This window comes from Cryptotermes secundus, unplaced genomic scaffold (genome assembly GCF_002891405.2).
Source record: "Cryptotermes secundus unplaced genomic scaffold, Csec_1.0 scaffold696, whole genome shotgun sequence".
Classification (NCBI taxonomy): domain Eukaryota; kingdom Metazoa; phylum Arthropoda; class Insecta; order Blattodea; family Kalotermitidae; genus Cryptotermes; species Cryptotermes secundus.
Genome location: NW_019734322.1, coordinates 816,157 through 841,516, shown reverse-complemented (window position 1 = coordinate 841,516; position 25,360 = coordinate 816,157). Strand labels below are relative to the sequence as shown.

The 25,360-nt window shown below is 39.1% G+C and overlaps 1 protein-coding gene across 3 annotated transcripts in view; it reads right to left on the bottom strand.

The window, feature by feature from the left end:
• Positions 1-210: 210 nt before the first annotated feature.
• LOC111868628 (F-box only protein 32) overlaps positions 211-25,360 on the bottom strand; it is a 53,574-nt gene continuing 28,424 nt past the window's right edge. Inside the window, exons 3-9 of one of the 3 annotated variants that reach the window (XM_033753124.1) lie at positions 24,473-24,552; positions 20,243-20,292; positions 12,443-12,629; positions 11,330-11,502; positions 8,174-8,427; positions 5,589-5,790; positions 211-678 (exon numbers count right to left, since the gene is read on the bottom strand). In XM_033753124.1, the coding sequence (XP_033609015.1) occupies positions 5,592-5,790; positions 8,174-8,427; positions 11,330-11,502; positions 12,443-12,629; positions 20,243-20,292; positions 24,473-24,552 (943 nt within the window). In that variant the 3' untranslated portion in view covers positions 211-678; positions 5,589-5,591. Of the gene's footprint in view, positions 679-1,747; positions 2,033-4,425; positions 4,466-5,588; positions 5,791-8,173; positions 8,428-11,329; positions 11,503-12,442; positions 12,630-20,242; positions 20,293-24,472; positions 24,553-25,360 lie in introns of those variants that run through there. The other 2 variants (XM_023859455.2, XM_023859456.2) reach the window with 2 other exon arrangements.

Sequence of the window (25,360 nt, the reverse complement as noted above, 5' to 3'; positions counted from 1 at the left end):
AAGTTTAAACGTCTTATACTTTCTATGTCGGGCGTCGCCTTGTCCAATAATGCGAACATTTTCGTTATCATGATTTTGTATTACTTTCGCTAGTTGCCGGCATAATTTTGTTATATAATCATATACGTACGGAATTTTGAAAGCCTTGTGTAAATCACGAACGGGTGTATGCCTTGGAAAATGGCCAATGGTGCGAAGAACCTTGTTTTGTAGGCGCTGCAATTTTCGCCCATGTGGTCCCCATGGGATGATTTCCAGGTATTGATGTTTCCCGAATCCTTGCTAAAGATTTTCCGATGGAAATTCTATGCACTTACTCTGTATGCGATAAAACCAAAACATTGGCTGTCTTTCTGTAAAAGTGGCAGAAAAAGGATCATTCTCCTCCCGTGCTTTTTGCTGTTGCCATGCTTTTACCTCCATCCTTTGTCCATCATCATTAGTTATCTTCCTTTGGCGCGTTTGGTTGGTCTTCTAGTTCATTATTTTGAGCTGAAATAACAACCACGTCTCTTGCTAGATGCATATACATTTTTATTTTTATATAGAAGTTAAGAATGGCCATAGTGATGCTGGAAGGATGAGGCACATTAAAAATCCAATGACCCCATCAGGAATCGAACCCGCGACCTTCAGGCTTGTGGCACAGTTCTTTACACATCTACGATACAGCATGCCCTGCGAATAAATTTCTGTGTTTTAAAAAAGATGCATACATTTACAATTGAGCCGAAATTTGAACTGAAATTTATGATATAAATAGTTATGATGAACAACATTTTAAATTTGTTATCATTATAAAGACATTTTTAATTGTTATATTGCATTTGAAAAAAACTTTATTCCCTTAGATGTCAGACGGGAGGAAACGTTTATCTGGATGCGAGTACAGAAAAAGGAAACTTAGGAAGGAGGAATAAATCACCTAAAAATTCAAAATGCAAAATGAACAGAAGCAGCATCGTTTGGAAGTCTGCAAGGAACTTCAAGAGGATCCAAACTTTCTTTCGAAGGTTGTCACTGGTGACGAAAATTGGGTTTATGGCTACGACGCTGAAAGTAAGCAGTGATCGTTGCAATGGAAGAGCCCTTCTTCACCCCAGCCAAAAAAGCTCAACAAGTTAAGAGCAACATTAATTCCATGTTGATCTGTGTTTTTGGTATTGACAGGATTGTTCATAAGGAGTTCATCCATCCTGGTCAGACGGTCAATAAAGAGTTCTATCGCGATATTCTAAGGTGTTTGAGGGAGGACATGAGGAGAAAACGTCCAGAGAAATGGTGCACGAATGACTGGGTACTCCACCATGACAATGCACAACCGCATATGGCTTACATTGTGCAGGAATTTTTGCTAAAAACAAGATGGCAGTTGTTCCCCACCCACCGTACTCGCCAGACTTAGCTCAATGCGACTTCTTTCTCTTCCCCAAGATGAAAATCAAGTTGAAGGCGAAGATTTGATACAGTTGAGGAAATTCAAGCGGAAACGCAGACAGTGCTAAACACCCTAACAAAGAAAGACTTCCAGGATGCATTTCAAAAGTTGCAGAAACACTGGGATTGGTGTATGCGCTCCCAAGGGGACTACTTTGAAGGTGATGGTGCAGAATAAGATCTAGGTAAGATGTAATAGTTTTTATTAATATATTTCGGGAACTTTTGGATTGAACCACGTACATCTGGCCTAACCTTCACAAAATGAATGAATGGATCAATGGAAGAACAAAACCTTCAAATTACAATATCAAGACTCATTCATTTATTCATTTATTTCACTCATAACTGTACATGTTGTGCTTCATACCCCAGGTTCAAAAACACAATAAATTAACACAAAAAAAACAGCTGCCAACTATACTGACTGACTAGCACAACACAGACAACACTCAACCTAATCAGTACGTTCTTTGTTAAAGATAAAAGTGAACATCGTATCCTTATTTAAGTAAAATGTTTCATAAAAGAAGTCTTCACTGGTGCAAGATACAACCTATGCACTAATCTTAAGATCATGGCTGGTCCACATTACCTGCAACATATATTACTTGTCAGCCATTTGCCAGAAAACAGAACCATTGTAGTTTTTAACCCATTGATGCATATGGTTTCATGTCTACCAGATTCTAGGTCAGAGTTCCCAACCTCTTTGCACTTCCTAACACATGCAGCCATAATTTAAGGTTATCATAACATATGAATGCAAATTGTACAAGGAATTTTTTCAATATAGAAGGTGGGGTGACTGCCATAATGAATTAAATTTTCTGACCTTCTTACAATTTTAATGCACACTACCACTTCTGATCAATAACACAGAATTCAAAGAGTCATCACAATCAGTAGCTTTGTCACAATTTTTGTAACTAACAATATTTGACAATAACATCTTCAGTAATAATTTTCCTACATTTCGTCCATGATATGTATATTGGCCATCTTGTAGTGCACTCAATTTCCTACATTTCTCTCATGTCATCATAGCTATGGAAAGCTCATACAGCCAACTCTGTTATATCCTGTATAACCAGAAGTATAAAGAGCATAGTGTGTCAGATCATTCTTGCATAATAACAAAACACAGCCAAGTCCAAGCCCAAGTAACTTTGCAAATGAGAGTCAGACAGCGCATCTTGGTGCCCAGCTCCCTTTTTTGCGTTCATGACTGTATTCAAATTCTGAAGTCTGTCCCGTACAGTCATAGTGATGTAAGAGTTTAATCTCTGCTGAGAGGATGGCCTGTCCTTTGTCAGATGTCTCAGTTTTTATCAACTCTACATATAAAAAAAAAAGTTGTCCCTGTGCTCAACTAATTAAGCACTATGCCATGAAGGCGTATGGGGGAGTGGATGTATAGATCCACATTTTCTTGACCTCAGCACTAGCTGGAGGTGAGTGGTCAACTTCATGCCCTAGCTGCTTTACCCCCAGGGAAATAGCCCCCCAGTACCCATTGGATAGGAGGTTGGGTTGACCCCAGAGCTGGTCTGGACAATGTGAGAAAAGAAAATTCTTGAATCTACAGGGAACTCTGACAGCTCATTCATCCAGCCTGTAGCCAGTCGCTATATTGACTACGCTATCCTGGCTCACATCAACTATATATATATATATATATATATTCACACACAGCATCATATGATAGATCCTGTATCCTAACAAATGCATGAATTAAAGAACTTGCATGGTATGTCCATGTCTTGTTTATTCTGTTCACTTTCGCTTAAATATAAATGGACATACATATGCACCAAAGGGTTAAAATGTACTACATATCCAGCATAAATTACAGAACATTATTATAACAGTGTTCCTTAAAAACTATAGAGCTCAATATACCTATAGCTCAGTCATTGCTATATATCATCAACAAAATGGTACTTTCTATACAGAACACAGTGCCCACTTTAAGTACGCCATGAAACTACTCATATTCCCAAACCACTGGGCAATAGGGGTTACTTGTGCTTGTCCCATAGAAAGTTTGGTGATATTCTTGGCTCTGATATTGAATAAAAACAAGAACCCATACAGAGTCCTCCTTCATCAGTTAAAATCACCAGTAGTGTCTTAGCTGATCATAAAATCATAGCCATCACAAGTGACAAGGTTAGCTCTGTCCATAACACAGAGCGGGCCATAAATCACAGACCATGCTGAATTTTATAACAAAACTTTGTTCCTGGAAAATTTATCATTGGATGAAAGGGTTATCTTAGGGTTCATGCACAGGTTGCCAGGTGATGTATGCCAGTCAAAGGCGAAGAAGACTACAGCTGATAAATTAGTCACATTAAAGAAACTGAAGTGCTGGTAATAATTTCAAAGTATATCATAACCAATGAAGAACCATTAACGGCAGTCTTAGCTCAACTTATTACCAGCTGAGAAAAGTCAATGAAGGAGTTAAGTAAAAAATCAGAAGTTATCTATCTGGCATATTCACACAGTGAATTACATTCAGCCATGCAGAGTCCATCTCCTTAAGGGCCTGCATGGTGATGACAAAAATTGCTGGAAAGAGTTCTGTGACTGGTTCCTGTAAGATGAAAATTGATCAGTCTTGTTCAGTAATAAGGCCTTATTTTACTTAAATGATCATGTCAACCAGCATAACTGCAGATGTTGGTCATATATTGTCATTGGATGAAAGCCATTTTTGTGCAAAACAATCCTCAGATTATGGACTGACATATGGAGAGATGAAATAATTGATTCCCATTTCTTTGACAGTAATAAGTAAGGCTGCACCATAGCTCAGGTGGTTAGTCACTGGCTTCCTGTTGCAGCGGTCCGGGTTCAATCCCAGGTCAAGTCATGAGAGATTTGTAGTACTTCAGTCTCCCCTGCCAATTCTCATTCCACCGACTGCTCCACACTCATCATGTATCATCCAGGGCTGGTACAATAGGCCAGATAATGGCCAACGTACCAAGTGGACTCAGTCTCACCCCACCTCAAGAAACTAAAAAAATATAAAAATAAAAAGTAAAAAAAAAAATCACAAGTGAAATGCACTTGCATTGGTTACAGATTTTCTCAACTGATTTTCTGGATGATGTTCCACTATGCTGAAGGCATAACATGTTCTTTCTGCAAGATGAAGCATGCTGCATTTTGCATTGACTGTATGTATGTTTGTTAACAGAAAGTTTCACAGGATGATGAGGCCACTGGGGTCACCAGACCTCACATCCCTTGATTTCTTTCTCTGGGAGCATGTGAAGTCAGTTGCATACCAGAATAATGAAAGAAACATTCAAGAACTAAAGGAAAACATTACACTGAAATCACCAAATTTACAAAATATATCTCTTATTGGGTTCAGGGTTCATGCATCAAGAGTTGGCAGGTGTTTACATGTTGATGGCAGTCATTTAAAAATAAATTACGATTTTGTTCTTTTTTAATATTATAACACATTCATCCCTATGGTGTGCCACTTATGGCCCATCCTGTATTATGACAGAAACAGGTTATAGAGGCAGAAACTGTCTAAGCTCTCCAAGAATTTGTTACCAGAATGGAGTCCATACAAGTTACATATGCAAAGAGAACACTTTCTGCTAGCCAAAATAGCTTTTTGAACATTGTCCAGTGACTGAATAAATGAAGTATAAGTTACAGAGAGTGGCTCTAATGACATACCTACTTTGCAGGTTCCATTAAAGAAAGGTAATCATTATTACTTGACAACAACAACAATCACAAACTTGGCCTCTGAAAACCCAACCAAAATGGAGCACATACCTTAAAAAAATAAAAAACAGCAGGAAAGAAAGGAGGATGGAAGAAAAGAACATGAAAGGAAAGGGACAGAGAAAGATGAGAGACAGAGTTGGGGGAAGAAAATAAAAGACCTAGTGTTAACATGTATCTAGTGGAAGACAGAAAGAATAACACTCCTCCTTTAATCTGGTGGTATAGGTGGAACAGCAACTCTTTCTTACACTTACCTTTTACCATCTGTATATCAATTCATTTCATCATGAAGGAGCTCACAAAGGTAAAGATATAAAATAAATTTTAATAAAAATCTCTTAGTTTGTTTCAGAGAGAGTACGTAATGGTGTTAACCATAAAAATACCTGTCACAGAGAGAAGAACTTCAGGAAGGCTTGTGGTGGTATGGGCACATGCAGTGAGCTCTTGTCCACATCCTCCAGCTTCTCCTGAAACTCTGGGTCTTGATCGGCAATGCAAGGATGTCCAATAGATTTCCAGAATAGGCAGCGGCAGTTGCGGCACAGCTGGATCATCTCTGCATATTCTTCACGGAGACCAAATGACCTGAGGATTATGATATTCCCTTAGAACTTGGCCTGTATATAACAGTCATATCTGATACCTTCAATAACTTCTGAACCACTTGTGTGAGATTTTTAAATATTAGGCCTTTAACAGACTAATTTGTAAATGTAAAATTATATTAATAATATACACATTTGGCCTCTGTTTACAGTTTCTTAATCATACAATGAGAAGGACCCCTTAGGCAGGGGATCAGCCCACCGCAAGGCCATTCCCTACATAGGACAACACAAAAACATCCATGCCTTGAGTGGGATTCGAACCCATGATCCCAGTGTTTGAGAGAGTGAATACAGTTCATATCTTAGACGAAGATAATATTACATTAAAAGTGTGTAATTCTGGGATTCATGTAGGTATGCTATTATGTTTGACACCAGACTGCCTTTCGGTTCTTGCCTTCGATACAAGAGGGAGAGTCAATAAACATGTCACATATGGATAGAAAACAAAATATATGACATTCAAACATGGAAAAACAGTTTATTTCTCAACAAATCCTCCAAAAGAAAATAAGAAACCAGTAAGTAACAAAACATTCTTATTTGACTAAGATTCATGGCTGTGACAATTTGCACACCAATTCAAACACAGGTTAGTTCATCAGCTAAATTGCATTATCTGTTGGATTACAAATTTACAGTATCTAAATATGGCATCAGACCACCTCTGTGGTCTAGTGGTCAGAGTTCCTGGCTACAAATTCAGAGGTCTGGGGTTCGATTCCCAGCTCTACCATATTTTCCGAGAAGTAGTGTGGCTAGAAAATTGTCCACTCAGCCTCCTGAGGAAAACTGAGGAGCTATTTCAAGGCAAGAGCGGCTCCAGTCTATAAAACCGAAATGAACGCCCGTGGGGATTTGTTGTGCTGATCACACGACACCATCTTTCCACAAAAGTTGGTACTAACTTCGCTGACAGGCAGTGGTCGCTCGGTTGGAATAGTTCTCTTACAGACTGAAGCCACAGATTTTTGTAATATGGCATCAATAACCCAGGAACTGTAAGACTGGAAATCTGTCTGTGCAATAGTAAAGTAGACTTTACAAGTTCTTCCATGAACTCCTTTTTAATAAATTAAGACTCGTCCTACTTAAAAATGTATCCCTGACTTCTTTATTCTCAGATAAAAATTAGGGTGTATATTTTTGCAACAAACTCACCAATATAGTATGTAACTCTATTTATAACAACAATTTGAGATGGAAATTGTATAACTATATGAACTAATTAACTGCATAAATAAATGCAAATGGCAGACACAAAGGATAAATATTACTGAGCAAAGCCCATCATTGCACATGACCCCTGATCAGGTCCAGTCCACTTTCTACCAGCATAAACCTATTTCCTAAGACTGATTTTTTTTTTTAATTCACTTAATGGGGAGTGGAGTCCAACTGGGACCACTCGGCACAGCGGCCACTGATTGGCCTATTCTAGCCTGCCCCAGGTGATTATGATGATGGAGAATTTGGTGGAATGAAGATTGGCAGGGGAAACCGAACTACTCAGAGAAAACCTGTCCCAGCGCCACTTTGTCCAGACCCGGGATCGGACCCAGGCTGCCACGGTGGGAAGCCAGCAACTTACTGCTTGAGCTATGGCATGGCCTGGAGACCCATCTTAATTTATCCTCTCATCTCAACAATAGTTTTCAGACTTGCCATTTTCCAAGAGGTTTTGACACTGGAACTTTGAATACATTCCTTGTCTCCCCTATTCTAGTTTCATGCCCAGCCAAGTATATCCTCCTACATTTCACTAGGCTAACATGCAAGGTAACCTGCATGAATCACAACGTTCCTTGTTATGCTTTTCTAAATTTCTCACTTTGACCATCCTGGGTTAAAATATTTTGCTGGGCACTTTGTTTTGAAACATTTGTAATTTATGTTCTCTCAAAGCAAGAAATTGTGTTTAGCACTCATTTCAAACAAATGAAAAGATTATTATTTCATATACTCACACCTTCAGTCATTTTAATTTTTAACTGAATAACCTGAATAATAACAAGCATTTCCAGAATTGATTTTCCCCTATCTCTTCATCAGCCTAATTTCTATTTATTAAGTTTGATTCATGTTACATAAATTTTGAATTAGTAACTAATTTGTAATAAATCTACTTACAATATTAGACACTGTTGCTGATTCTATATTGTTTCATCTATTATCTCCAGAGCAATTTATTCTCTGGGCTGTACAATCTCTAAATTCTTCTTCATTGTATTTGCCATCTCCACAACATATTAACCTCAACAACACAACAAATACCTACAGATATTAATATTGTAAGATAACGTTTGACCACAAGTTGCTTGAGATGAATAATATATCATAAATGTCAGTAGTTTCCTTACTTGCGCAGCTTATGGTAGATACGCTGCCAATCTGTTTGTGGTGGGCAGGACTGTAGCACGAATCCAATCTGCTGTGGTGTGAAGTGGAAACGGCACAATTCCCTCCAGATGCGTTGTTCATCGACCAGACGCTGCATCACACTGTATGCCTTCCCACTACTTTCAAGATCCTTGTGATCTGCAAGGCGAAGCAGAACCTCACGCACACACTCTTCAGGCAGATTCTGTAGCTTTGGGAACACATCATCTCCTGGCTGCAACATATGAGCCACATTTACAAGACAGCAAGACAGCAAATGAACTTGCAAAATGGGCGTTTCCTAAAGTAAAAACTTTATTTATGAATACCAACTCCACAGTTTATGAACATTCAATTAACAAATGTTCACATTACAGAATCTGAAAAATGAATATTCCTTTTTCAGCACACATAATGAAATTTTGGCTACAGTGAAGTTACTGGAAATTATGTGCACACTGTCAGCCCTGCCTAGTATTTTTCCCAGTTGTTGCACTGTCAATTATATGTACTATCATTTTGCTATGTGTCCGTTCCATACTGTACTCAAACCATTAGCCATTTTCATGTGCCTCATCAAAAATGGTTTGCTCTCAATCATATCTTCCAAGCCCTCATTAACTATAATTGTTATAATAAATAACTACATGTCATATTGTGTATTTTCCATTGTTTAAAATTGTTTATGCAGCTATGCATTATTATAGACATCTCTAATTATTTCACTTAAATGAATGTGAAATTTATTTTCACTTAATGAATTCTCACTTAGATTTACATTTAAGAACAATATTCTTTTTCCTGTACAATGACTTCACATGTGCAGTTTTCCTTCAACCGCAGTAAACTTTATAATTTAGCATAGCATAATGCTGCATATTTTGGCCACATTGTTCTATCCTAAGCATCCTGAGCTCCAGAATGATTTCTGCTAGCTGCCCCAATATGCAATGTTAATTATGTTGGTGTTTCTCAGCACTGTTCTCTCATGCATAGACTAGCGAAGGGTGATGCTGCATTGGTCTCTTATTTAAACTGACAGTGCTTTGTTAACTTCAGAGGTTATATACATAATGCTGGTGATAAGTCTTCTCTTCACCTTCCATAGACCCAGCATACTTATATGCTATAATTACAACCTGAATAGAAGTCTAGAGCAGTATCACTAGACTAATTTCTTCAGTTTTTTCAGGACAAGGAAAAATCTAACAAATATCTTTCAATTTACATGTTTGATTTTGTGGATGGCTTCTTTATTACCATCTTCTAAATACTTATGAAGAATATGATCCATACATAGCCAAGTATAAGTAGAATGGTCAAGTAATGAGAATGAGATAGGCAGGGCACATATCATGAATGGAGGCTAAGCAGAATTCATAGAGGATTTTGGTGGGAAAGCCAGAAGAGACATCTAGGAAGACCAAGATGTACGTGGGTGGATAATATTAATGGATCTTAGAGAGATAGGACAGCATGGTATAGACTGGCTTGATCTGGTTCAGGACAGGAACCAATGGATGGCTCTTGTGAACATGGTAATAAACCTTAAAGTTCTGTAAACTGCTGGGAAATTCTTGAGTAGCTGCACAACTGGCAGTTTCTCAAGAAGGGCTTATCTCCATGGTGTTCATTATGACCCATACACAAGCTGCAAGCATTTCAATATGAATTTGGGTATTTGCAAATAAGAGCAGTCTGCAGCTTGCTCACCACTCCTGTATAGCAATGAATTATAAATCTGGAGGAATTTGATATATTCAAGCACTTGGTGAATGACCAAAACCACAAAAACCATCCCAGTAGCTGGTCTCTGTGCTCATATTTGAATGTGAGATCTTCAAACACAGAATATGAGTTAAGACCACTACACCACAATGTTCAGTGTTAGTGTTAATGAGGCCGCGCCATGTCTCAAGTGGTTAGCAGCTGTCTTCCCACCGTGGCAGCCCAGGTTCGATCCCGGGTCTGGTCAAGTGGGATTTGTGGTGGACAAAGTGGCGCTGAGGCAGGTTTTCTCCAAGTACTTTGGTTTCCCCTGCCTATCTTCATTCCACCAATTGCTCCACAATCATCCTCACCTATCATCTGGGGCTGCTACAATAGGCCAGAAGTGGCCACACCCCACTAGCAATAAAAAATATAATGTTAATGATCTGAAAATTGAGTATGACAAACTTATTAAATTTCCGTGTTGTTCAAATGTGTGTAAATTTACATTTATGGTACACCATTCTGATTTGTATCATTTCACTCTCATGATAACTAGGAAAGTAAGTAAGTAAAGGTATAGCGGCCTCCGTAGTCTAGAGGTAAGGTTCCCACCTCATGACTCGTAGTACGCGGGTTCAAATACCCGGCGGAGGTCGTCGAATTTTTAAGGGCGGAAAAATTCAGGGAACAAGTCCTCCGGGAGCGACTTTAAGCCGTGGGTCCCGTGTCGTAGCTTTACGGCACGTGAAAGAACCTCNGCTGGCTGGGACTGATGGTAAGCACCAATACCGGTAGGATATAGAGGCTGGTAGAAATCATAGAGGGAAGCACAATGGACCACTACAGGTCTAAGTGCATGGGGAAACCCACCCTCTCTAATAACTAACTAAGTAAAGGTATCCCTGTAACAGATGTGAGATGTTGAGGCTCTCACATTTTCTAGACAGTCAGCTCGCAAATGGCAGTGAGGTTGTCAGCCTTACATGCTGGCCACGCTTTACCCCCCCCCCCAGAATATTCCTGGTACTCATTTCTCTTAGAGGCTGAATAGATCCCAGGGCCATAGTGAGGATGGAAGGATTAGGTAAATTGAAAAAATCCACCTCATCAGGATTTGATCCCACAACCTTCTGACTTGTAGCACAGTGCCTCAACCAACTATGCTACCACGACCCCTCCATGATAACTAGTAGGGGAGCAAGTTATATTTATGTCATTTCTGCCTGATATAACATTGTTGTAGTAATAACTGAAGCCAGGAATTTCTTATTTATGTTGTTTTGATAGAGACAGTGACTTTAAAACCATGCACCCAAGGTAAATTATTTTATTGACCTATTGTTAAATTTGTCTGAGTATGTGCTAAAGGAATTACTTCCTCTTTGTTAAATTAAAATGTCTGTGAAGCTGAATATGGCTTTTACCTCTCTAATTTGTATGTGATTTGCAATGGACAGAATGCGATTGATGGTGCGTAAGTGTTGTTCCCAAAGCAGGGTGCTGCCTAATGGACGACCCCAGCAGGCACAGTCAGTCATTACACGCAACTGGTGCAACAATTTGTTCAGCATGTGGATGTTCTGTTGACTAGCAGACACTGTGAAAAAACATAACAGTTATTGTTGATTCCTGTGCAAGTGGTTATTGTTATTATGCTGATTTCATTGACACAATGAATAAAAACTGTGTGGGTCTAGATACTATTCATTTCTCATCACATAACACCTAAACATGTGAATCCCATACTGCACAAACATGTAGGTCTCTGACTGTGTTAACAGTTTTTAATTTTTATTTCCACCACAAAAATGCACTTCAGTTAGAAGGAACAGGATGTGGAGGAATTGTAGAGGAAGAAATTAACTGTTTTAATCTGACACTTTTACTGTGCAAGAAACCATGAATCCCTCAAATTTCCAATTATGTCAGTCTAAAATGGTTAACCTTTATAATGTTTACACAGCTTCTACACAAATTATAAGTCTCCACTGTGAACTAAATGCAGTTTATAAATAGAAAGCAATGGATAAAATCCCATTACTGTATGCCCATTGATGCGCAAAATTCACTTTGATATTTGGATCCAATAACTACATTCATTTAGTAGAAAAGTTTCCTTTCCCAATCAAAAATGCCAATGTCATTCTCTTTACAGTAGCTGACTGCTTGGCCAACATAACATTTAAACACCTGACAGAGGATGTGTTACGTCAAAAGAATGAAACCTCAAAAAATGAAATACAATATAAATGCACCTGCAGTGCAGTACATGGTACCTGTAGTGCAATGTAAGGGTATATGGAGGCATGGTGTGAAGTACCTGCAGTACAGTGTGAATGGACCTACAATACAGTGCTGTACAAGCACCTGGTGTTATATGTGAAGACATGTGCCGTACAGTGCAAAGCGTCTGAAGCACAATGCAATTACAAACACAGTATAATGTAGAGGACCCACAGTACAATGAATTAACCTTCAATACAGTGTGAAGCACTTAAAATACTGTGAGAAGCACCTGCAGTACAATGTGAACGCACCCTGGTAAGCGACCTCTTCCAGCATGTTGAAGAGTACTTTCTGTGCACATCCTGACAGCATCGTCAGCTTCTGTGTGATAAGAAGATCTAGCAGTTTGCAGATATAGTTAAATCGGCGGACATCATGAACAGCGCTCCGGAAGTCAAGGCGCTTCAGCGCATCACTTAAGCCATTGAACCCTGCAATCTGCAGACACACAGTTACCAGCATCAGAAAAGAGTGCCCAAAGGGCAAGTTATGGTGGTCACTGAATTCTCCAGCCACACAATATATCAGTCCCCTTCAGTTAGACATGAAGCTTAATAAAAGATGAAACTATCAGTCATAACTGGTTACTTGGATAACACCATTAACCATTATGAAACCAGATTTGTTTTCCATGATATGGGTTTCTTCATTTCATGAAATGAGATGTTAGGTGCATTTGTCATATTCCAATGATCTAAACTTCTACAGTTCTTATAATTTTTTGGATTCACTACAACAAGCTGAAAATTTGATCACTGTTAATATATTCATTCAAAGAAAGAAAAATGCTTTCAGTATCTGCAGTTGTATCAGAATAAAATATGGTGGACAAAATGCTGAAGCGTCAACATTAAGACTCCATAATGCATGGGCATACAAGTAAATTTACAAAAAGGAACAGCAATATTACAAAGACATTCATAATGATATTTACTGAAATACAAATCATTATATTAAATTTTAGTCAAATTAGTTACCAACAATATTATGAAAATGTAAACAAGAAATATTAAGTAATATTCACAAATGTTTATCAAAATAATGATCACTTTAAAACACAATGACCTTAGTTGCAAAAATCAAAAGAAACAATAAATAAGTTTACAAAAATTTCTGTGCTGAACAAAAAATCAATCTTTATGTTTTAATCATCATCTCACTCTGAGCCCACAAACTGCCAGCAAAAACCATCATCAATGGCACTATATTCTTCACATGCATATTTTTTACACTTACTGCACAGTCTCATATCCGTGACCTTGTATTCCCTGAATGTCATGCACAACCAACTTCTTTTATTGTCTTCAGAATTCTGCTGGTACTCAATTCATTAGGATGTTGAAACCAGCTCATCTCTCTAAAATATTCAAACATATGCATGTTTCTAGAATATTTGATTTTCTTTTATTCAGTTTCTCCTTTGCTTCTATTTAAAAGTTTTCTCTAGTGCCAGTTATGAATAAAGAATTAAAAACTGCTTGAACTTTCACACTAACAGGTGGATATTTCAGCTTCCCATATACTCCAATTTAGATGTACTCAGTGTTTTTGTAAAACATGATATTACAAAACTTGAACTGCCAAGTGGAAGTTCTCTGTTGACGACTCAAGAGTCCGATATCTTACTATTGCTGTCATCAGATTCTACACCTTATTCCTCTTTTTCAGATGACTGAAGAAATGAAGAAAGCAGTCTTCTGGGATTTGGAACCGTGTATATGTGGTGTTAACCGACGTTTCGGAGGAACATATCGCCTCCATCTTCAGGATAGAAGGAGAAATATAAGAAATCCACAAGCAAAGAGACCGNATGGGCGTGACTGACGTAGTGAGGGGCGACGTAGCGATGTGGTATCCTGAACAATTTTAATATTTTTAACGTTTGACAATGTATATGATAGATACATATTTTAGTTATTTTAATGTGTGAACATGGCATGCAATGAACTGGTTTGACGTGGATAAGTAAGCACCTGAAGATGGCATTATTATGCCGAAACATGTAGTTCGAGGGAGAGAAGGAGATAAATGAGTGTATGCACTGCAAGACGGATTAAATAAATCATGGATTCATAATGTTCCTTTCAATCATGGATGTTTCAGTATCCTAACAATGCTGGATCCCTATATGCCTTAAAACAACCAAAACTGACTTATCTAAGTGTTGCAGCTCATTCATGCAATTTTTTTTAATGCTAGTGGGGTAGGACTAAGTCCCTTGTACTGAGGCCACTTCTGGCCTATTGTACCAGCCCCAGATGATAGGTAAGGATGATTGTAGAGAAATTAGTGGAATGAAGATAGGCAGGGGAAACCGAAGTACTCAGAAAAAACCTGCCCCAGCGCCACTTTGTCCACCAAAAATCCCACTTCACCAGGCCCGGGATCGAACCTGGGCTGCCGCAGTGGGAATCCAGCGACTAACCGCTTGAGCTATGGTGCGGACCTTCAAAAAAAATCATGCATGAAATTAATAGGTATGCAAAAGAACATTATGTTTGTTATTAAGGTCTATTGTGCCTACAATATTTGCCTCAAGAAGACACAGTGTCATCAGAGATAAATAATGTTTTGACTGCAGTATTGAATTTAATAGCATGGTTTATCCATTTTCTAAAAATGTGGCAAATAATTGACCATTAACGGTCATTAGTATGGCTGATCCCAGGGGTATGTCATAACTCCACCACTGGTGGTACCAAGTGACCCAAGGCACTGCCACAAGCAACAGTGTTGGCATTATCATGGTCCTGCATAATCAAATGCAATCATACCTTTCACTGATTAAACTTCCTATGTGTGGTGAAGGGCTAATCAATATCCCTTTTCATCAATGTTGTAAATGTTTTCGCATTTTCCCATGAACTCATATTCTACCAGATTCAAAGGAAACTTTTACATTTACGCAACTTAATTTCATTGCTCTTCCTTGGCTCACTACCTGAACTTTCCCCTTTGACACATCCAGATACCACCTCAGAAATAACTCCATCCACTTTCTTCCAGCCTGAGTTTTCAATTAAATTTTTTTTAATGTGTGTTTAATTCACAATATATATAGGCATTGCTTCTCAAAAACTTACAATAATTGGCATCCCAACCTTTTGTAGCCAGAACATTTGATGGCATATGTATCTTGTTCAGGACTTAAAAGCAGAGGACGACCAATACTCTTCTTGTGTGTTCCAGTATTAATATTGTGGCATATTTGGTCAAGGCAAGAACTATGAGTCAGTAAAGAGCCATTGCTGAGTAATGGCTTTGCAAACAAGAAAGTTACCACGACAAGGATACAACAATAATGGGAAGTGGTGTCCTCTACGCGGTCTGTGCCGAGATGTTATAAGCAGACAAGGCTAAAGACAGTTAGCTAACCCCTATGGAGGCAAGTTTGAATACCTCTACCATAGCACTGTGAGTCACAGAAGGTGACCAAAAGGAAACCCCATGCCTGGAGTTATAAATGCACCACCACAAGGACCTGGCCCTCCAGGTTGGCCAAGTCTTGAATCTGAGAGAGTAAAATGTGGTCATGAGTCCCACCAGACTCAGATCTTAGAATGACCATGATGGTGAAGGCCAGAAGTAACTGTAACCGACAGACCCATTCTCTCATCAGAGAGGATGTTACATAAGGTCTACAACCACAAGTGTTCAGTTGAACAAAAATTACTGGTCATTATTCTCAAGGGGCTTGTCACCAGGACGAACTGATTGGCAGTGAACCGCCAGTCATAAAGTAACTGATTCTGACTCTGACAGTTGGTTAGGTAGTTAGGTTGTTTGTGTGTTTGTTTGTCAAGAGTTGCTGTAACTGATGCTGGAGACAGTTAAGAAAAGAAGATGATGAATGCCTGCCATCAGAAGACATTACCAGAAGACTAGTGAAGACACAGCAGGCTGAGAAGACTTCTGTGTGCTCTTAGTGAACTATAAAGTGCGTGAATTAGTGAAACGATTGTAATTACTTGTAATTATAAATCCATAAAAGTTCAATAAAACCAATTACCAATCCAAAAACTGTATATAGTCACTCCATTACGTGACAATATGGTACCTCTCAGTGTTTTAGTTAGGTATTATGTAGTACTTGTTTTGAGGGGCAACATCATACTTTGTTGCCATAATAGCCTGTTCTGTCACATGTTTGCACCTTTGCCCTTGATTTACACATTATCAGATATGAAGAATCCTGTGCATGATTAAAAATGGTGAATATTTAATATGGCTTGGTTTCAATGGTTACCTTACTATTGGTGAAAATCATAAGAAAAAGGTTAAACAGATGTTAGGTAATCTGAATTTAATCAGAGTAAACATACAGCTCATACAACTGATGAAAGTGCACCAGCGTTCCTAATTCTTATACTTGTCAGAGTTAGGAACACCCTAAGGTGTCAGGAACACCCTACTGTTTACAATTTGTTTATCTGCATCAAAAGTAAGACTACTAATTTCCTTAAATCCCTGAAAGTAACGTTAAAAATATGAAACTACTTTCAAGATGGTTTGTAGGAAGAACCACTTTCTGGTAATTTGATATAAAATAGTTATAAAAATATGACTTACCTCAAAAGCGACAACATACTCAACAAATACAAACCCTGAATTGATGTCAATACCATTACTGCCATGCAAATAAAATTAATATTGTCTGTTTGTGGCTGGAGGTGCTTCAAGGACAGGAATTAGTTCAAAAACCGCTGCCACCAACTGTCAAGGTTGATACTAAGGCCAGTAGAGGCCAGTGCCTGATTAAGGCTCATATACCTTATTAGCCTACTTTCCTTATTTTGAAAAAATGAATGGAGGCTTATGAGATCACCTTGCTGTCTTTGTGACTGTGTAACCCTCCTTAATTTTTTCATTTTACATGCAGTTCATGCCATACCAAAGGAAAGTAGGCAATTATATTTTCATATGAAATTCTGATAGGCATTCTGAAGGTAGGTAGGAGGCATACAGTTTCCATTTACTGTGACAATGAGCAACTATCCAATGTTCAACATTCAACATTGCAGGAAACCTTTGGCAACAAAATTTACTGCAATGTGGAATAAAAATGAAAAGATACAAGTATAAAAAAAAGGCATATTCAGGGCAGTGACTGAATCTAGGAAGATGAGAGGGGAAAGACAAGCATGGGGAGATGAGAATGCTTACAGATTGATAGAAATTGCAAAGGGAAGTGATCTACTGAAAGAAGTAAGCACACATAAGAGCTTATACAGAGTTATTCGTAAGTCCGTGAAACATTTTGAAAATCTACAATAAATAAACTACGAAATGGATTTTGTTTTCATAGTTTGTATCCTCAATACCTTTGCTGGTATGGCAGACATCTATTAGAAAATCCATTTCGTCCCACACCCTTGTCAGCATATCACGGTTGCCTAGAGCCACAGGAGCGGTGATACAGTTGCAAAGATCCCTGAGATTAGCAGGAAATAGAGGCTTTTAAAAAAAAAAACTTGGAGAGATTCATTCTCTATCGGTGCAAGAATTACCATGATCCAACGCATAATTTATTTGTTGTGAATTTTTAAAATGTTTCACGGACTTATGAATAACCCTGTATTAAACTGGATCTTAAAGAAGCAGGAAGGGGGAGTGGACGGGATTCACTGGTTCCATATGGGGTCAAATGGTGAGATTCTTCTAACAGATAAATGTAACTTTGTTTTCCATACAAGACTGTAATTTTTTCCAACAACTGCATGACTCTCAACCTCTGAAGAAGGGCTCAGTTTCAAGGCAGTAGTTAGTCACATAAATAGTATTCTGATGATATATTAAGGATAATTAAATAGTTTTAATTGCCTGTGTAACAAGTTAAATCCAACTTTTGATATTTCCTCTATATACATACAGAATGCGTCACTGAATCGGGCGATTTTAAAAACGTTATGAACAGTAAACTATTGCATTTACATATTTGGTTTTAACACATATGAATACATAAAATAAAAAAAAGTAAAGCTACCCCTGTAACATGCCGTGAAGGCCCATATGGTTGTGAGACGTTGAGGGTCCCACATTATCTAGACAATCGGCAGAAAGATGGCGGTAAGGTTGTCAGCCTTACGCGCCGGCCGCGCTTTACTCCCCAGAAAAATTATTTAATTAATTCCTGGTACTCATTTCTCTTAGAGGCTGAGTCGACCCCAGGACCATAGTGTGGCTGGAAGGATTTGGTCAACTGAAAAAATCCAATGACCTCATCGGGACTTGAACCCTTCCTGCTTGTATCATAGTGCCTCCAACTACCCTACCGCGTGACCCCTATATGAATACAGTGTAAACACAAATGCATTTGGATTCTCTCAATTAACTCACTGAAAACAGAAGTCTATTTCCCAAAAATAGCATCCGACAGATGACCACCATTCTGCTGTAGGCACTCAGCAAGTCTCTTCCTAAAGTCATGCATTGCTCTTTGCAGCATCTCCACGGGAATTTGTTCAGCTTCTTCCCGAATTCGATGTTTCAACTCATGAACTGTGTGGAGCGCTGGAGCTTTGAAAACTTTGGACTTCAGATACCCCCAGAGAAAGAAATCACATGTGGAAAGATCAGGTGACCTGGCTGGCAATATGATGTCCCCATATCTGAAGATAACATGGTTAGGAAACATGCCATGGAAGCTCATGTGGTGTGGCATGTAGCCCCATCTTGCTGGAAAAAAGTANCCCAAAAATAGCATCCGACAGATGACCACCATTCTGCTGTAGGCACTCAGCAAGTCTCTTCCTAAAGTCATGCATTGCTCTTTGCAGCATCTCCACGGGAATTTGTTCAGCTTCTTCCCGAATTCGATGTTTCAACTCATGAACTGTGTGGAGCGCTGGAGCTTTGAAAACTTTGGACTTCAGATACCCCCAGAGAAAGAAATCACATGTGGAAAGATCAGGTGACCTGGCTGGCAATGTGATGTCCCCATATCTGAAGATAACATGGTTAGGAAACATGTTATTCACAACTGCCATGGAAGCTCATGTGGTATGGCATGTAGCCCCATCTTGCTGGAAAAACGTTTCTTCCTTGACTGGAAGATGAGCAAGTGCAGGAGCTAAGAAGCTCTCCAACATGTGAATGTAACGTGGTCCAGTCACAGTTTCAGCCCTTTCCCACTCATCTTCAAAGAAGTACGGGCCAGTAATTCCAAACGAAGACATCGCGCACCCTACTGTGACTTCGGAACTGTGAAGTGGTCTCTTATAAATTTCTTTGGGGTTTGTGGCTGATCAATAGTGGAAATTTTGCTTGTTAACAAACCCAGACAAATGGAAATGAGCTTCGTTGCTCATCAGTAAGCTGTTAACGACAGCTTGGTTTTGATTAATTAATTGAAAAAAAAAAGTCTGGCAGAAATAAACTCTGTTTTCAAAGTCGTGTTCGTGTAGTGTATGAGTAATTTGAATTTTATAGGGGTAGAAGTGGAGATCTTTGTGCAAAATCCGCCGAACGCTGGCTTCGGACAGCCCTAGTGATGTAGCATGGCGACGCGCAGAGTGGCGTGGACTTCATTCAATGGCTTCTCTCTCTGCCGCTACATTCTCGGGTGTATGTGCTGTTTTTACGCTACCACCTTTCTTCTTCATTGTAGAACCAGTATCCTCAAAGTCTGGAACCTAGGTCTTGATGGCATGGGCAGATGGATTTCGATGAATACCAAACTCTCTTCGAAATTCACGCTGAGCGATCATGAAACTGTCACCGTTTTTTAAAATAATTTCACAGCAAAAACACGTTTGCTCCAGCCCATAGCTCCTTGCAACTAAAACGCTTTGAAGTAGGCTGCTGGGTGGCAGTAGTGGCATCCTCTCCACTCCAACCAATTCAGGAAAATCACCACTGCCAAATCGCCCGATTCATTGACGCACCCTGTACATTATAATGAAATTGAATAATGAAAATTTTCGAAAACCTGACAGGATCTGTCATTAATCATACTTGTGACCCAGTTCTAATCCTTTCTCAATATATTACAATTGTGGCAACTAATTATGCCAAACTATTCACTTAACCTGGCAATAACTGATGATGCTTACTTCTCGTGTGCACTTGATGGTGATGTGACAATGTGGCTGTATAGCACCATCTGGAACACAGCAGTTAACATAATTAAGACACCAAAATAGCTAAAGTTTTCTCGGAACACAAACAGACTCCACAGCATTACTAAAAAATTAATAGTGCAGACCACACCTGGTAGTTTAAAAATAGAGATCATTTTGAAAATATGATATGATAATTCTTCTAAATGTACCTCTACAATTTGTATTTTCTGTGAATTAAACGTTACAAGTATGGCAAATAGTACAAAATTATAAAGTTTCATAGGACAGTTTTACAGTTATGGGAAATTGCAGAAATTATGAACGAAATAAGAACACTAAATTCTACTGTAATTTCTGCTAGACTTTCAATATAACTGGAAACATTTAACCATATTCACACTAAAGACAAGAAAACCGACTCGAAGTCCCACCTACTTCTTCTTTTAATAAAAACAGCATTTGATAACACTGATGAAAACAAATTACCATGCCAAATTTTGACAGTTTAGTGAACAAGTAGTGCCTTTTCTTCAATGGTAATAATAAATTACGATGAACTTATATAAACAAGAAGTATTTTACATATTAAACTCAGCATAAAAAGGTTAAAGGAAAGTAGGCATCATACATTGTTACCAGAACTTCTTGTTTAATGCTGCTCTGAATCTTCACATTTTAGATTATTTACAGGCCATTACAAAATATACACATTCATACACAGTATCTGCTCGCCTCATACACATACCGAATGCTATGCAAACTACAAAAGCATTACACAGTGACTAAGACGTTAATTTTAGCACAATTTAAAATATTGAATCAATCCCCAATTTTGGTGTGTGTATTTTCCACGCATGTTCTTCCAGATTTTGAATCTGCCACTGAGCATGATATGCTATTAAGCGGCCTCCGTAGTCTAGGGGTAACGTTCCCACCTCATGACTCAAGGTTCGCGGGCTCAAACCCGGCGGAGGTGGTGGAACTTTTAAGAGCGGAAAAATTCAGGGAACAAGTCCTCCGGGAGGGACTTTAAGCCGTGGGTCCCGTGTCGTAGCTTTACGGCACGTAAAAGAACCTCATGCCTCAAGGAGGTCTCTGAGACAAATTACAAGGACGTTTCCCGCCCAACAATAGTCTCTAACGCCTCTGGTAGATGGGGGAAGCATCTAGATACCGCTGAGCCAGTAGAGGCCGAACTCGCTGGCTGAGTCGGGACTGATGGCACGCACCAGTATCGGTTCGGTAGGGTATAGAGACCGGTAGAATATCACAAGGGGACGTACAATAGACTACTGGTCGCGGTGCATGGGGAAACCCACCCCCTCCAATAATAATAATAATAATAATAATAATAATATGCTATTACTGTACATCTAAATAGACTGTTGACAGGGCCGTTCAACAATACAAGTACTGACTGCATAGCTATGTACCTTATTCAATAGCAAAGATTCTACATTATATAAAGACATAAATGTCGTTTTAACTTGAAGAGTATGGTTTTTGGATTTAATGTCATGCAGTTTGGGGACAGCCTGACGTTTCGGAAGATCACCTTTGAAACCGAAAGTAAGGGAAGGAAGAAACGAGCAGAATTAGGCGACAAGCTAAGATTCTGCTTCAGCTGATATCTTTGTGGGTTTACTCTTCAAGCATGAAGATGGAGGTCGTACTTTCTCCGAAACGTCGGGCACTCTCCGAACTACATAGTATTACAACCAAGAAGACCATATTCTTCATAGTCACCAACATGATAATATCAGATCCAACAAACCAGAATTAAATTTGTCCCTCATCGTTTAGTGTGGATCCCAATTGCCAAATTTCACTGGAAATTTGTTGAATTGTTTCCTGCTATCTTTGCTACCTTGCGTTCTTTGCTCTCTTGCCATACTATTCATTCGTTGCAGATACAAATCTATTATTTCAAAGTTCATTGCAATACAGATACCACACTTCATAAAATCAGAAATTATTTGTCTTTGCATTATATTAAATATACCTCCACTGTAGCCTTGCGAGTAGTACAAGGCGATGAGAAGGGAACCCTGTACCTAGAGGTATAGCTGAACCACCCTGTCACTGGGGACATAAATACAGGGACCTGGTCCCCCCGGTTTGGGGTTGGAAGCAAGGCTCACAACCTTGCTCTGTAAAAAAAAAAATATTGTTGCGAAATCGAAAGAATTGAAAACCGGGTGGTCTAATTCAAGACAAGTTTGACAGAATCTTGCAAGGAAGGCTATGTCTCAAAATTGGCTGCTTTGCCGGTGATAATGATTATATTAAATACGATGTCTATACTTCTGTTACGTAGGAATCTTTAGCGTGTTTCTAAGAAAATCGGTAGGTGCGATTTGGGCCACAAATTTTTTGTACAGATCTCTAATACACGACACTATTAAAACACGCTTTAGTATTTTGGAAATGCAATATACGAGGCTGTAGAGTACACGACTTCTCCACAGTGAAATGGTTTCATGCATTTTGTGCAAACAGCCCATGAAATAGGACTGAAACATCATAATACACAACGTAAAACAAAAGCCGCGAACAATCTATTGCTGCCGTCAACGGTCAATAACAAAGGAAATATTCTTCATTAGAATGAAGCGTAAAATGCCGCGATTCAGCAAGAAATTTCGCAATGTACAGATAGCGGAAAGTAAATTGCATACGCGCTGTCCTTCTAGAATGTCATGCTACGGTGATGGAACTAAATTACATGCCTTAAAATCTGCTTCGTCCTATCTTAAAGCATATTAAAATGTGTAAGTTATCTTATCAACGTCAGCAGATCAGAACATTGTTTCTATGTAGTTTTTCGTAACAAACTCCGACTCCAGAAGGTAGAAAACAATTCATGTCTTGTAAGATTTGAGGTTTTCACGGATGTGACTATGAAGAATGCAGTCTTCTGGGATGTGGCGCCGTGTAGATATTGTGTTAACCTATGTTTCGGAGGAACATATCGTCTCCATCTTCAGTACAGAAGAAAAAGAAGAAAATCCGCGAGCGAGGAACAGCACCTGCTCAATTCATGTTTTATTCAGGAACTGTATGTACACCAAAATTACTAACAAAGATCGTAATTTTTTTCATATTGTGGAGGTACTGGATTCGAGTATCGGCCTGGATACTGGACCAAATCTCGTTCCTTACATGTCATTCCCAATCCAGCATTCACTGTCATTCCTCCGCGAACGTCGCGGACGGATGGCAAGCCTGGTCCATAATAGGCTACATTGTCCATGTAGTACTAGGACATCGAATTAATAACAGAATTTAAATTTTAAAATGTGTGATGAATCATTTTTAAAAGAAATTTCTTTTAAATTGATGGGCAGAAAAATTGGTTTCTGGAAACTTTAACTATAATTTTTCTCCTGCTCGAAGAAAGAAGGGCACTTGCATATTCTTTACGGCTAAGAGGAATGTTACGACAGCTGAAAGGTCTGCGTGTACGCCGACCGTCCATGTAATGGTCCGCAACTGCCAAAAGTTCAGGAAACACTGGTCAAAACTGTTCTCTAGTCATCTTATCATTCGACGTTATATGGTCTGTGTTACTCGCCGCGTTTCTAAATAAACGAAAAAATAAATAAATAAATAAATAAATAGACTATCACAAATTCGAAGGTATACAGTTAAGAAAGAGCAATTAAATAACGTCCGTTTTCAGGCGGGTAGTATAGCGATGGGTTACGGGCTGGAAAGCCGAGGTTCGATTCCCTGCATAGGCAAGATATTTTTCTCCTCTCCAAAGCGTGCTGCCTGGCTTTAGGGCCCACCTAGCCTCCAGTGGATACCGGCGGCTCTTCCCTCGGGGTTTAAAGTGGCCGGGGCGTGAAGGACCCCACTCACCTCCATCTAGTGCCCAGGTCAAAAGTTATGGAGCTATATTTCAACTCCCTCCTGCGTCTTCATGGCGTTGTACTTAATTAATTAAGCACAGGGATAACTTTACCGTATTTAGGCAGCGTGATGGACTGAGAAATATAGAGGATAATCTGTTCCAGGCTGGGTTTCGAGTCAGTATATTATCTTGTTCGATAAGAGCACCCAGGGGACTCAAAAATATTCTTTAGAAGAGCCCAACACAAAACAGAAACCCGTGACAATTATGTCGTTTGGACTTCGCTCGGTGAAAGGTGCTACAGAGGACACCATACAAATACAGCATAGAAAGAGTACATCATTAACAAACACGTCTGGACTTACCAACACCTGACTTCTTGCTGTGGAACTCCTGTAACGCTAGGCTGTCTGTCATCAGGTTCTCCTTGTCTTCTTCCTCAAGCCTGCGACAAATACATCAGTGTGACTGACATGAAAGTCTATTCCAGTTAGAGCACGCAGTGTCTAAATGCGCTCTTTGCGGTCATTGGTCTTGATGCTATTTATCATGCATAGATATCCACTGCTGGTACTGCTAATCAACGACAGAACAGTGTACAGAAGGGGTGGGCAATGCCGTAATTAAGCAGGCTGTCAGCATCCAATAGTTCTAAGTAGCAACAACAAAGTTGTAATTTTCTTTGGACCAGAGTATGTCCCAGCTTCTGCCTTTAATCTCCTTGGGCGTTTGGGCGTGGAGTCTAACGTTAGGGGAGAAGCGGGTAGGTAGCTCTGTATGTGTCGGTGCGGTAATGAGAACTCGGGTGTAACGGGTAGTGGTTCAAGTGAAGTTGGGTAGGAGAAATAAAATATTCCTAAAAAGAAAAGAACGAAATTTGCTCAATACTTGACACTTAATTTGAGTTTCTGACACAAATTTGGAGGTCACTCTTTGCTTAGTAACTGCCAGAACACTTCCACAATTAAAGTTTCTTGACTGAACCGCTGAAATTTGGGATTTATTTTTAACACAAAATATTTAATCCGAAACTCTGTCACACGCGATGGATGAATTAAGTTTCGTGAACTTTGCGTCTGATTGGTCAAAAAGTCATCAAGCAACTCTCATGAGATCTCTCGGGGTCATCTCCATCCTCGCTTCCGAGATAGAAGCTGCAAAACTCCCAGTAAGAATATTTGTCCTCCCATTGGTCCGCCAAGGGGCAAACTGCGTTTTCATTGCAGCAAAAATGGGCAATCCGGAGTTTACAA